General features: G+C 35.6%; 1 protein-coding gene across 8 annotated transcripts in view; it reads right to left on the reverse strand.

The window, feature by feature from the left end:
* The window catches only part of LOC126257182 (sodium/potassium-transporting ATPase subunit alpha), a 603,371-nt gene that overhangs the window by 59,385 nt on the left and 530,257 nt on the right, over positions 1-13,729 (reverse strand). For all 8 annotated transcript variants that reach the window (XM_049955547.1, XM_049955549.1, XM_049955545.1 and 5 more), the window contains one exon: positions 3,175-3,286. In XM_049955547.1, coding sequence (XP_049811504.1) covers positions 3,175-3,286 — 112 coding nt within the window. The remainder of the gene's footprint in view (positions 1-3,174; positions 3,287-13,729) is intronic.

The following is a 13,729-nucleotide window of genomic DNA, read 5'->3' on the forward strand; positions in this document are numbered from 1 at the left end:
TACTCAAATCACATACAGGGATGCTGTAAGTCAGTTGTCAAAAATGCATTTGGTGCAATACTAAACTTACGAAAATACAAATTTTTTGTCAACACAGAAATACATGTTGAGGTCAATGAACCTACACAAGATGCTCAAAGTAGTTTCCATGCTGTTTTAAGCAAACATTGCATCTTCTTGACACTGATTTACAAATTTTATTCCCAATCTTCTGAGACAATAAGTTTTCTAATTCTAATTGGTTTATTCTTTCAAACACTCAATATCACACATTTTGGGGGAATAAACCTCATTTCTTAGTGCATCCCTGAATCTATGGGTGTGATATTTGGGAACCTTCAATAGCATCCAATCTGCCACTCCATTCCTCAAAGTTTTCATTTAGAAAGTCTCTCATCACAATTCCATAAAGTGGGGGGTGCCCTATCTTGTTGACATCTCATTTTTTCCTTAACTAGCTGCAGATGTTCAAAATCTGGAATATTTTCTGGTTCTAACGATACTTCTTGAAGCAAGTCTAGGCCATTTACAGAACTGACAGTGCCATTAAAAAGATACAAGGCCCAATTAGCTCATCACTGAAAATCCCTGCCCATACATTCATGCCACAAGAGTTTAACTCTGTCTCTACAGCCACATGTGTATTCATAGAATCCCAGTTCGCACAGTTGTGCCTGTTCACATTGCCATTCATTTTGAGAGTCACTTTGTCACACACAAAGAATGCTTTTGTAAAACTTGAGAGGGGCACCATGTTGGATTGTGTACAATTTGCAGAATTCCATTCTTCCATACACCCATCTGGATCACATTCATTTAGGCCTTGAAGTAAAGTAGGTCTACGTGATCTCAATTTCAGCCTTTTCTGAAGTCTTCACAGGCTTGTTCTTTCTATTCCAACTTTCATTGAATGCTTTCTTTGAGATTTACTCAGTGATTGAACAAAACACTGCACAGCAATATTAAGACCCTCTTCTGTAGTAACGGACGCTGACCTACCTGACTGACTGACGAAGTTCCACTAACATCATATGGGGTGAAGTTGACTGCTGAAGTGAAGTTGACCAAGAAGTTCAAAAAGCATTTTATGTTAAATAGCTATACACGATGATAAACATTCTTTTATTTCAGTTATTATATTTTCTATTCGAAAGTTCTTAACTTGTGGCATTGGCTACCTGTGCAGTATTCTGAATCTGAAAACTGTTGTTTTCAAAGAGGCTAACTTTTTAAACTTCTTGAATGAGCTAAAATGTGACTGACATAAAACAACTCTTGTATCTAGACCTAATATATGTTATGCACTGACCCTCCATAGCAAAAACTAGAGCAGTAACATCAGTTGATCTATTACATGTACATATTTTATAGACGCCAAATAGAATGTGCAAATTCTTGGTGGAAATCAAGGTGAAGTTGACCAGCTGAGAAACCTGGGGTGAAATTGAGTGTCTTTCCTCGAGTGGTTCCTTTATCAACAAGCATTCGTGAATGTGGCAATAGTGTGATCTAATGAATGCAGCAACAATGTGGTATGGTGGATGCAGCAACAATTGTCTATAATAGTCTAATGATTAGTGAAGAAGTCGTCATTGCAGGTGTCTGTATGTTAACTTACGAATTTTTCACTCAGGCCATACTTGTGTTTCTTTCATCATACTGCAAAGATCATAATTTGTCGGTGCAAAAATTCAACATGTATACAAATGTAAACTGAGTGAACTGAAGAAATATACCTGGGATACTTCCGAACTGTGTCTCACAGAAATTATGAATTGAAAGATAAATATTATGAAGACTAGCTGAATGTAAAAATCCCAAAAAAAAAAAAAACACATAAATAGGACTCTTGGCTGTCATGATAAAACAAAACATGGTCAGCCAGTTTTTAGTGTTGAAGAAGAAGAGGACTTACTGATGTACTGACGGTACTTCTCGACTGAGCAAACTGGGGATTAACACTTTTTGTCATGGATATCCGAGATATAACAGAGGTATCTCTTTGCATTCCTGTTCCAAGAAAACAGTTAAACACTATGTGGGTAAAATACCTATGAAAAGCCACATACAGCTATTTCTTACATTCCTTCATAGAAATGAGTCTCGTTTTGTGTGGCCTGTAATTGATGATATACACACAATAGAGGGTTCAGATGTAAAATTTTTCCAACCAAATAGTTGGAAGAAAGAGGGATTTTCCTATTGAAATTGACTTATTGGGGTTCAATATACAGTGAACACATTTTTTGTGCGTGTTTATTTGGAATTTCATAAAGCATATTTTGATAACATAGTTCTGTCCTTAAATTTTCTCTGTATCTTCCTCTGAGATTACTATTAAAATTTAATAATTATTGTAAATTTCTTTTCCATTTATTTATAAAGGTTTGAGAACAATAAAAAATCACCCTAGTCATAAACAATCCACAATTATCACATAACAGATAATCAGTCATATCCACCCCCTGGCGTGGTGAAGTTGACGTTAGCAGTTTTTTTTTTTTTTTTTTTTTAATTTCTGATTTTTTACAGCAAATAGTAACAAAGAGCAAAAATTCTATTACTACTGCTCAATACCCTTGCTCTGAAAGAAAAACTAATATATTAGTTTTATTTGTTTCAGAAGTATTTATGCTTGAAGTCCAAAATCTGTCAGTTTCAACCCTTATGTCAGTACCAACCCAGACTCTTCAAATCTTAAATTTCATTTGTGAATACTTGGTTAAGATGAAGGTTGGATGTTCGGAAAGTGTTCCACAAACATACATGCTGTTATATTCACTGTTTCTTAGATATAAACAAACAACGTAACCTGTGTCAAGTGACTTCACACTAGTGAAGTCCACTACTGACTAACACTATGTTAAGCAAAACAAAGTCTAAGGATTGCTGGTGACAATTGACTTACCTTGTAGCTTAGAACCAGATTTGAAGGGACGTCACTACTTTAATATATCTCCAAAAAATTACTCAAACATACAGCATACCATATAACTTAAGTAATTTGAAACACAGATAAATACATCTGAATGAAATGCTAAAGTAATAAAGACACTGAAAGAGAAGGAAATGGCAAAAACAATAGTGAATCCGTATGCAATAACACTGTTTTTCAATATTTGGGCCCTAAACAAAAAATACACATTTGTAGTGCTTAATTACAATTATATTAACCTTTTCAAGATTGGTACTCCATCCTGACCGGGCTTGAATTCAGCTCTGTTACAAAGTGTTGCTATTCTCGCCAATGCCTTAAATCCTGGGCTTGTTCGATCATACTGCACACCTGAAATAAATTATTCAATAAGCTTATAGATGCACTACCTGCACATACTACTAAAGAGTACAAAAAACAACAACATGGTTTTCAGAGACACAGGCTTTTTAGTTTAAAGTAATTTACAGGCTTCTAACATGTCCTGTTGCGTAATAATGGAGAATGTCTGACAATTCACAGTGTAAGAATAACAACAAAAGTACAGATCATATTTTGTATTACTTCATTTTAAATGCCACTGCAACACACAAGTTACTCATACTGTTCAACAGGTATTTATATATAGTGGCACTAATTAAACTCTTCGCAAAAATGAAGCTAACAGTATTTCCATTTTCCTATGTAGAGTTATCCATTGCAGAACAAATTTAAATATTTAAGTAAATTAGAATTTGAAGAGCATGTACTATTCATCACTCACAAGACATATTACAAAGTGAAACAAAGAGGTACCCAAGGCACTGCATGACGCTTAGCAGTACAGTACACTCCCAGTTCTGTATAAATGCTTCATTACTACCTCACAAATTAAGCAGATAGACCATGTGAGAAATGAAGAAGCACTACAAAGAATATGTGAGGAAAGAGAAAAAGTGACAGGTTAATAGGACATCTGCATCAGCAGCCGGTAACAGTTAAGTTTTTGCTAGAAGAAGCACCTAAATGGAAAAATGGTAAGGGTAGATAAAGATTACAACAACATTAAAAAAGATGGATGATAGTAGGTGAAGTACCTATGAGTGATGAAAACAGAGGTCAGCATTAAACCAGTGAAAAGACTGAGGCTTTAAACAATGCCTCACAAATTAAAGCACAAACCGTTTTTTTCTCTTTTAGTATATGTGTAAGTAACACATTTTGTGCAGAATTGTATTCAAATCAGACCCAATGACAACATATACATTGCAGAAATAGTGTACAGGTAGCATATACGATATGCTACTAATAACAAATGATAAACCTAACATGTTAATGGCTAGAAATTTTTGGTTTCGTTAGCCAATTATGTTTCTGTACTACTTGTTTAATTGCTTGGATACAAAAAAGTCCCATGAAGTGGGTACATCAAATGTTTGGTTTTGTTAGCCAACTGTGTTTCTGTACTACTTGCTTAACTGCTTGGATACAACAAAGTCCCATGAAGTGGGTACATCAAGTCCACTTACTTACACTGTCTCTATATGGCCCAAATGAGATAACCAATTTTTCCCTATTGATGTTACTTTATTTGTTACTTGCATACGAACAATATAAGAAATTATTGTACTGGATTTTCCTAATTTCCATAAATTTTGTCCTCATTATAAGTACAATGTCCCGAAAATACATCTGACGACCATCCTCAATATAATTAGTTCCTAATTCTGATCTGTGAAAACCAGCAAGGGAAAAAATCTGAAACTATTTCTTTACTTTGTCATATTAACACGAGAGTTAACTTCAGCAAATAGATTACTATGGAACTGGAGACTGAGGATCAAACGTGAACCGATATCACTTGAAGATAGAAGATAAACCCTTGAATTACATTTTACAGTATTACTTTTGTATAGTGAAAAACCTATCTGAAATATTGAATTAAGCATAATTAAATAACACTTGCTAGATCTGTACAACCACATAGGAGGGACTGCTCCTGAGAGATTCACAGTCCATGTCACGAAACAAGATGGAAACATTGACAAAACACAATATTTGAGCAGCACAAAAATCCTATAGGGTTCTGTATGTGCTCGAACTATCATGGACTGTTAAGGATTATTTGGTCAAAAGAACCATGTTTTTAAGCTCTTGTGGAATGTTCACCTTTGTTACATTTATTTTCTCAAGCTTCACAACCAAATGTTAGAGTTAAGAGGCACCACAATTTGTCCTCTCCCTCTCCCTTCCTCCTTACCCTCCATCCCTGTCCTTTACTTCATGTCTCAATCAGCAGTGCTCTTTATCATTCAGTCACCTCAAACTCTAAATAATGTTCCCAGACAATATGAAAATGTTTTCTGATGAAGTATTTCCAGTATGAAGGCTCAGTTCTGACTATCTTACTGGAATTTCTTTTCAGAGTCTCCTGCTCTCAGCATAATTTAATCTCACTGCTGAAATTCTGCTTCTTTTGAGTCCATACTTTAGGTGCTGTATTTTCTCTTCAAGACAATGAGGGGTCTTCCTGGAACTAGCTTAAATTTAATGTTAATAATTCCTCTCTTCTCACTACACTACTAACATTTGAAATAGGGTAGGCATGAAACTTAATCCACCATTTTCTGGCATTATATGCTGCCAGCATTTCACACCCCCTATTACCATGGCACTAACAAGCACTTAAGCACTGTCACTAAATCCACTGCCTGTTGTTCAAACTGCACATGTTAATCATCCCTGTCATTAACAGAACCCCAAATCATATCAAGTAGGTACACACTGACACTTCTACCTATGTATACATTGACATTAGAATTAGTCTGTAATAACTGGAAGATAAATGCCTGAATATGCAATGAATTAGTATAAAAACTGATAAACTGTATGATTTGATCAATATCTTCAATTCTTCTTCTCACACGTGCAATGAAAAAGTTTTTGGATCAACTGCACCAAGGTTAATGAAAAGTTCACCAAGGTAACATTGGCATTTAACCTTTGTCAACATAAAATTCGAATGCACCAGCCTTGGTTAAACGAAGGACTTTGACACAGTCAAAGTTGACCAAGGTTGGTGGCCCCTTAATCTTGAACTGGGAATTGTTAAAATAAGTTAAATTTATTTAAGATGGCAGCACCTTTTGATATTTTAGATGGCATAGAAGATAAAAAATTTTACATCTTGACCACATAAATTGTCACCACAACCATATTAGTATACTTGTGGAAAGGGGGAAATTCTTTCGATGATTATGGGGACAGGAAATTTGAAGAGAGATTTCAACTTTCAAAAGAAACAGTGTGGTGATTATTAGGTCAAATCAACGAGAGGGTGGAATTTCCTACTTATCAGAATAACCCTGTCTCATCCATGAACAGACTTTTAATAACATTAAGGGCATGGTTATTGGTGTTAGTGCTAATGTACACAGAACAACGGAACAAAGAATTATCAATGAAGTATGGGGAATCACGGCAGCAATGTCTCCACAATATATAAAGTTTCCTTTTCAAGCAGAATTACACTCCATGATAGATGGTTTCAGTGTACTGGAAGGATTTCCTGAAGTCACAGGTACAGTGGATTTCAGTGCTATCACACAATCATGATCTATCAAAAGCGAGTCATTTTGTTAGAATTTGTCAAAGCTAAATATCAAAAAATATTTGTAAATTCCATCTTTACACGGTATATAGCGATTCAGAGAATTTCCTACTCTGTTGAAGCTGTAGTTTCATTGATCGTACCATGAGCTGTGAAGTGAATGGTACCAGGTTCACATCCTCCTCCTTCCAAATATTTTTTCACCTTTTGTTTTCTGAATGGTTCTGGGTCTTTCTTCTTAATCTAATAGAAGTATTACATGCAGTAGTCAATGTTATTTACTATAAATAATGTATTTGCTGTATTTTCTGGAATGTTACCCCAGTGGCCCGAAATCTTAATGTGACTGTCGGTCTATATTAGAAAGTAAACAGAAGTTATTTCTTGGTTTTATGGACTGCCTCACATTTTTATCTTGTCAGCAAATACCTTTTTCAGTGATGACATGCAGCATTGAAAAAAAATCCCTCTTCCATTCAAATGAAATTATGAAACAAATCATGATCTTGAAACCTATGTGATGAAGTGCATTACTTCAGTCAATGCAACAACAGGAGTATGGATATTATGCACATGCAAACTGACATTAGACACTAGAGTTTAACTATAATTCAATTTAAAACTGAAAATGGGATGAAGAGTGAATTGAGTTAACAAATAACTTTCACCGGTGTGTATCTCAGATCATTGCATGCCACTATTCTGTGTTCAAACCATCGGCGATTTCTAAATCTTCTTAACAATACATCATAGAATTATCGCGTTACAGGTGACCAGCTCTACAAGGAAATCAGTTTCAAATTTTAAGAAATCAGGCCTCCTTCCCTTGTTCTCCATAGCGCCGTAAGAATACCCATGTTTCACTGACATACTGAAAAGTGCCTGTAAGTACCACATACAGCAATTATTGTTAACTGTGCATGTATAATGGGCACATTTTCCTTTGTAAGACACAGAGTTAACCACAGTCACCTGGTTAGCTGAACACATTTTACTAACCAGCATTTAATGTTGGTGCAGTGCAGAGAGAACTAAGTTGTGACTAAGCTTTAATCATGTTCACAGGACCCTTGTTTATCTTGCTTTTTAATTGACGTTGATGCAGTTTTTTCATCATAAATTTCTGATAATCTATACAGCTGTAGTGGGAAATCTAGCCTCTTCCATGTGGCTTGAGGAATATTTTCTTAAGTTAATTGGTAATTTGTGTAATGCCTTGTCACATCACCATTTATTTTCTAGAGACACACGGAGCACCTGCTCGTGTCACCAAATTTTCTCTGTAATGCTGCACTGCCCTCACTCTTAAGCATGAATCAAATGTTCCTGTCTAAGTTGATTTTTTTTTATTTTTGTTTGTTTTCTTTAAATCAAATCTGCAACTAATAGTTTAGATAGTTTTACAGTCCAATATTGCCTCCTTCATGAACAGCCAGGAGCAGTACAATCCATGTGTGCAGTTTGCAAAAACAGAAATCTCTTCATTAGTTCAATTTCCACAATGTTTAACTGTTCTACAAAAAGGCTTGCTTCTGCCCTGCTCTTGGCCATTTCTGGTGCCAACTGTAATCAGTAAGAACTCAAAAAAATTAATATTCTATAATAATTTGTAAAAAAAGGTAACGATATTTTGATTACTTGCATTACATATCACCATACAAAGCCCAATTTGGAAAGAAAATATATGTAAGAACACATCTGCAAAATAAAAAGTCCATGAATGCAACCACATATTGGTGAAAAATCAGTTATGGATAGTTGAATGTTCACTATACATGCCATGTAATGCAATTTACGGCTTGGCCATGGGAACTGTTGTCTTAGAACGAGGCAATACATGTGGTATGTTTGTCTCTCAGCTAAAGTCCAAAAATTGCTATAATCACTATTTTTACACATGAAAACTTCCAAAAGATGAAAACCAAATTTTGGAAACTGTTTTTCACTGTTCTGTTTACATGTTAAGGGCTGAAATGCTTTTGCTAGACTGGTCAAATATTGCACCTGGAGATCATCTGTTCTGGTTTCTGATTTAGTTAACACAATGGCTAATCTTTTACAGTTAAATATTAAAGGTACAAAACTTCATACTCGATCTAATATTTCTACTTCTCCTTCATTGCACAAGATGTCACTCCATCACATTAGCCAAAAATTCTTAGAGAGATGTAACCTGACAATCCAAGCATTTTTAAAAAATGGTTGTGTGTCCACATGGAAGATAAAATTGATTGTGGTTGCTGAAATCCAGCAACAACTGAATTCCCAGTATTGATACTGGAGTTTTTACACAACTGACCCCAGGAACACAATTGCAAAATTGTTTTACAAAATACAGTTTTGGGAGCTACATGTAAGTGCAGTGCATATGGACACTAAATTGGCTGTTTTAGGTGGCAGATGTTTTTAACTGTGGTTGTGTCAAATGCCAGTAGAGGTCTGGCCTGAATACCTTGTTTACAACTCTACCAATTGTGTAAACAACTGCATGGTAGCCATTACCGAATGCTTTGTGTTGTGTTTTGCTCATCATTTTACTTTCTTATTTTGAAATGAGTCAAAAGACTAATCCCAGACTGTCATCATGGAGTTCAACTATGACCCCAACAACACTAGAAGGGACTGGTGATCCTTGACATACCCTATGGCCCTTATAATCCTAGTTTGTTTATGCTCATGGCCAGCTGCCAGTTTATAATGTCCGCATACTGCCCTACAGCGACTGGAAAACAAAACTTGTCAACATAATTTGATGACCCTGGAAGTCTTTTCCTAACGTGTGAATAGAGTTATTTTTGGTTCTACTTCTATGCTAAGTACCTGCAGCACAGTTGAGTATGGGTTGGATGGCTATGAATGGCCATGAAAAGCTGAAGCCTAGAAGAGGTAGAATGGGATGAAGTATACACAGAAAAGGATGCCGATGCCAAAATCAATTTATTCCACCATAAATTTGTCTCAATATTTGAGAGTTGCTTTCCTGAAACTTTATCCAAACAAGCCATTACAAAGTCAAGCAAGAAATGGATTACTAAGGGAATTAAGATATTGTGTAAGAGGAAGAGGGAAATTTACGGACAGGCCAGAACAAGTCAGGATCCGACATTACTTGCTTACTACAAAAGATACTGTAATATTTTAAGGAATGTCATTAAGAAGTCAAGAAGCTTATGTGTTCCGACAGAAATTAATAACGCGGATAATAAGATTAAAACTACATGGAATATAGTCAAATGGGGGATGGGGCAGCCTGACAGTGCACAGCATACCATAGCAATAAAGCTAAATGATGATTGAGTGATAACTCACAAGTTGCAAGTATTTTTAACAACCACTTTCTGAATGTAGCAGGAAAAAAGGGTTAAAGGGTCCCACAAAAATGTTAAACATGACATTCCCCAGGACTTTAGAAATAGCACCAACATCCCCCACTGAAATTAAGGGAATTATAAATATACTAAAAAACAAGAGCTCATGTGGTGTTGATGGAGTCTCTAACAGAATTCTGAAGTGTTGTTCTAATTCAGTAAGTGGAGTCTTCAGTGACATATCTGATGCTTTGCTGGCACAGGGAATTTTTCCAGCCAGATTGAAATACACAATTCTCCAACCTCTTCATAAGAAGGGGGACAAGAGTGTAGACCAGTCTCATTTCTGACTTAATTTTCTAAAATATTAGAAAAAGTTATGTATCCAAGAGTAGTCCCACATTTAAGTGAAAATAATTTACTCAGTATGTCACAGTTCGGATTCTGGAAGGGTTACTCGACTGAAAATGCTATCTACGCATTTACCCATCAAATAGTACAAGCCCTAAATAACAAATTATCGGCAGTTGGTGTTTTTTGTGACCTTCCCGAGGCATCTGACTGTGTGGATCATGTCACATTTTTAGAAAACTCAGATTTTATGGAACTGAAGGCTATACATACAGCTACATTGAATCATACTTAACGAACAGAAAGCAAAAAGTTGTGCTGAAAAACACAAATAATGTTGGGAGGGTGGTAAATTCTAGTGAATGGGGAGTTATCACAAAGAAAGTCCCATAGGGTTCAATTCTGGGTCCTCTGCTGTTCCTTATTCATGTGAATGACCTCTCAACTTAACGTTCAGCAAGCAGAACTAGTACTTTTTACAGATGACACAAGTGTTATAACAAATCCCATTCCAGAAAAAGCAGCTGAAGATATAGTTAAGGACGTCTTTCATAGAATTATTAAGTGGTTCTCAGAAAGTGGACTCTCCTTTAATTTTGAAAAAACTCACTATATCCAGTTCTGTACACCGAATAGAGTCATACCGAGAGTTTATGTAGCATAAGAACAGGGTAGATTTCTCCAAATTTTTGGGTGTTCAAATTGATGACAACTTGAACTGGAAGAAGCATATTACTGAGCTTCTCAAAAAATTAAGTTCAGCTTCTTTCGCTCTTCATATAGTCGCTAGTCTTGGTAATAAACAAATCAGTCTCCTAACGTACTTTGCATATTCCCACTCAATAATGTCTAATGGAATATATTTCTGGGGTAAAATAACTCTTAGACAAAGTATTGATTGCACAAAAGAGAACAGCGAGAAGAATCAGTAGTGTTCACCCAAGGATATCATGTAGGCACCTATTCAAGGAGTTAGGCATTTTAAGTACACCATCAGAGTACATATATTCGCAAATTAAATTCGTTATAAATAATCCATCTCAATTTGCGGAGAACAGTGATGCTCATATGTACAACACTAGAGGGAAAAATGAGCTTTTCTATCTGTTATTGAAGCTGACAGTTGCTCAAAAAAGGAGTACATTATTCAGCAACAAAAATCTTTGATCATTTGCCCAACAACATAAAGTGTCTAGCAGGTAGCAGATCAAGTTTTAAATCTAGCTTAAAATCATTTCTTTTGGACAACTCCTCCTTTTCCATGGACAAGTTTCTGTTTAAAAAAAAAAAAAAAAAAAAAAAAAAAAATTGTTGCACGTGTAGAACAAAAAATTTCAGTAATATTAATATTAGCACTATTTATGTGTGTATATCTTGTAATCTGACTTGTTCCTCATCATATTGGTGAAATAATCACAGAAGTGATCTAAGGAACATCACATACAGGGTGTATACGTGGACAAGGAAAAAAAATTCCCGGATTTCCCGGTTAAAAATACACTTTCTCCCGGGTGGAAACATCGTTTTTCCCTGTTAATTGACAGTATATTTTCTCTCGGAACTTCCTTTGAATGGTTATGGTTTTATACATGCGCGTAGAATTTCCCGGCGCTTTAGAAAACGAAACACCTTTTGGAAAAATGTTTGATGTGCAGTAACATGTACGCTGCATATTTTCGTATTATGAAAGTATAAATTCGAATTCCACCAAACACCACATGTTACTTTCTGAAGCATTGAAATCGAAATTGTGACGCGTATTTGTAAGCCCGTCATAGTTCAGGTCACGTCATCTCGCCAGCCAATGACAGCATATCAGCATATATTCAGAGCTTTGGATACGTGGTGTAGTCAGCCAATAGCAACATCACTATTAAGTAGTGCAAACACACGAACAGGAAAAGTTAATGATTTAAATTAATATATATATATAATGTTGCTACAAGAAAAACAAAGCTTTCACATATAATATTGATCTCTAAGGCCAATACGCTGCAAGAGAAGCTAAGATTTCACATATAATGTTGGGCTTTTATGCACATATTACATTTTAAGATATATCACACAAATGTACCAGTAAATTTTTTAATAACGACATAAAAGTGTGAGCTTCTGGGCTATAAATTCTTCTAAGTAGCTCGTCATCAAAGAGCTGATTTTTAAATGAGTCCCAGATTCCCAGTGAAGTAGACATCGACCTTATATTAAGCTATTCAAGGTTGTTTCAGGATGTAAATTTCCTTGGGTACCACTACTTTGTTATCTCATGTCTGGTTCTTTGTTATGGCATAATGCCATACATTCTAGGAGATGAAAACGTACACTTGAAATGCTCCGAAGAGATGAAACTAGCCAATAGTTCGAAATTAAACCCTTTGTTTCAAACATATTGACTGCCTCAGCGGAAAAGATTAATAAAAGAAAATTTCTTCAGCAAACCGATAAAAATAACTTCATTGTTCTGCATGGCGATTAATGCTTGACTGTCAGAAAGGTGGAAATAAAATCTGAAACTAATAACGTATTTTAGCCATCCGTAATTATGTGAATGTAATTTTGTCATATGATGACACGATGGAGACCGTGGCTGTTGTTTGAAGACAAATGTTGATGGTGTTAGGACAGCAACCAGCCACAAATTTACTTTCAGTTCCTTTATTCAAAGGCTACCGTTACTGGTTTCGAATCGTTGCGATTCATCCTCAGGCGGTTTACATGCTTTCTTTATGACATGTGGTGTGTTTTTTATACATCAATTGTCCTAAAATATAAATAATACATAATTATAAACGCCACACACAGATGGTTGCGTTCCAGATTTTCGTTGCATGTGACTTAGGTGAAACGTCGCTTTCGAGTGTTTGTTTTCATAAAATTCGTCCAGCAGATGTAAATGCATTCCCACTGCATTCTTATTGTTGCTCACATAAATTGTTTTCACTGAACGCTTAAGATTTTTCACTGAGATGATTTCTACCACGCACCAAATGTTTTGATACATACAAAGAGCTTACAAACAATTGAGTATCACACATCATCGTCAAATGTTACGATATATCATAGCATCTGTGTTTATAATTATGTATTATTTATATTTTAGGACAATTAATCTATAAAAAACACACCACGTCATACAGAAAGCATGTAAACCGTCTGAGGATGAATCACAACGATTCGAAGCCGGTAATCGTAGCCTTTGAATAAAGGAACTTAAAGTAAATTTGTGGCTGGTTACTGTCCTAACACCGCCAACATTATGTGAATGTATTTTAATTCACATGACTGCTACCAGCCAAAGAAATCAATTTTGTTTTCATTTGACGTGAGTGAAGTAGACCAAGAGGAAACAGCAAAATCACTAAATGTAAACACGGGTCACATGGAGACTACCCGCTTCCCTATTATAACTCAGACTGCTCTGTGAATCAGACCCGTATCTACGATATTTCCGAACCGGGGCAATAGAAGATAGTGGCGTCCCTCGAGCGTCTGAGATAGGCCGTAAAAAATTTAAAAAAATCGAATTTTGAAAAATACGTTCATTTA

The sequence above is a fragment of the Schistocerca nitens genome, chromosome 1, assembly GCF_023898315.1.
Source record: "Schistocerca nitens isolate TAMUIC-IGC-003100 chromosome 1, iqSchNite1.1, whole genome shotgun sequence".
Classification (NCBI taxonomy): Eukaryota; Metazoa; Arthropoda; class Insecta; order Orthoptera; family Acrididae; genus Schistocerca; species Schistocerca nitens.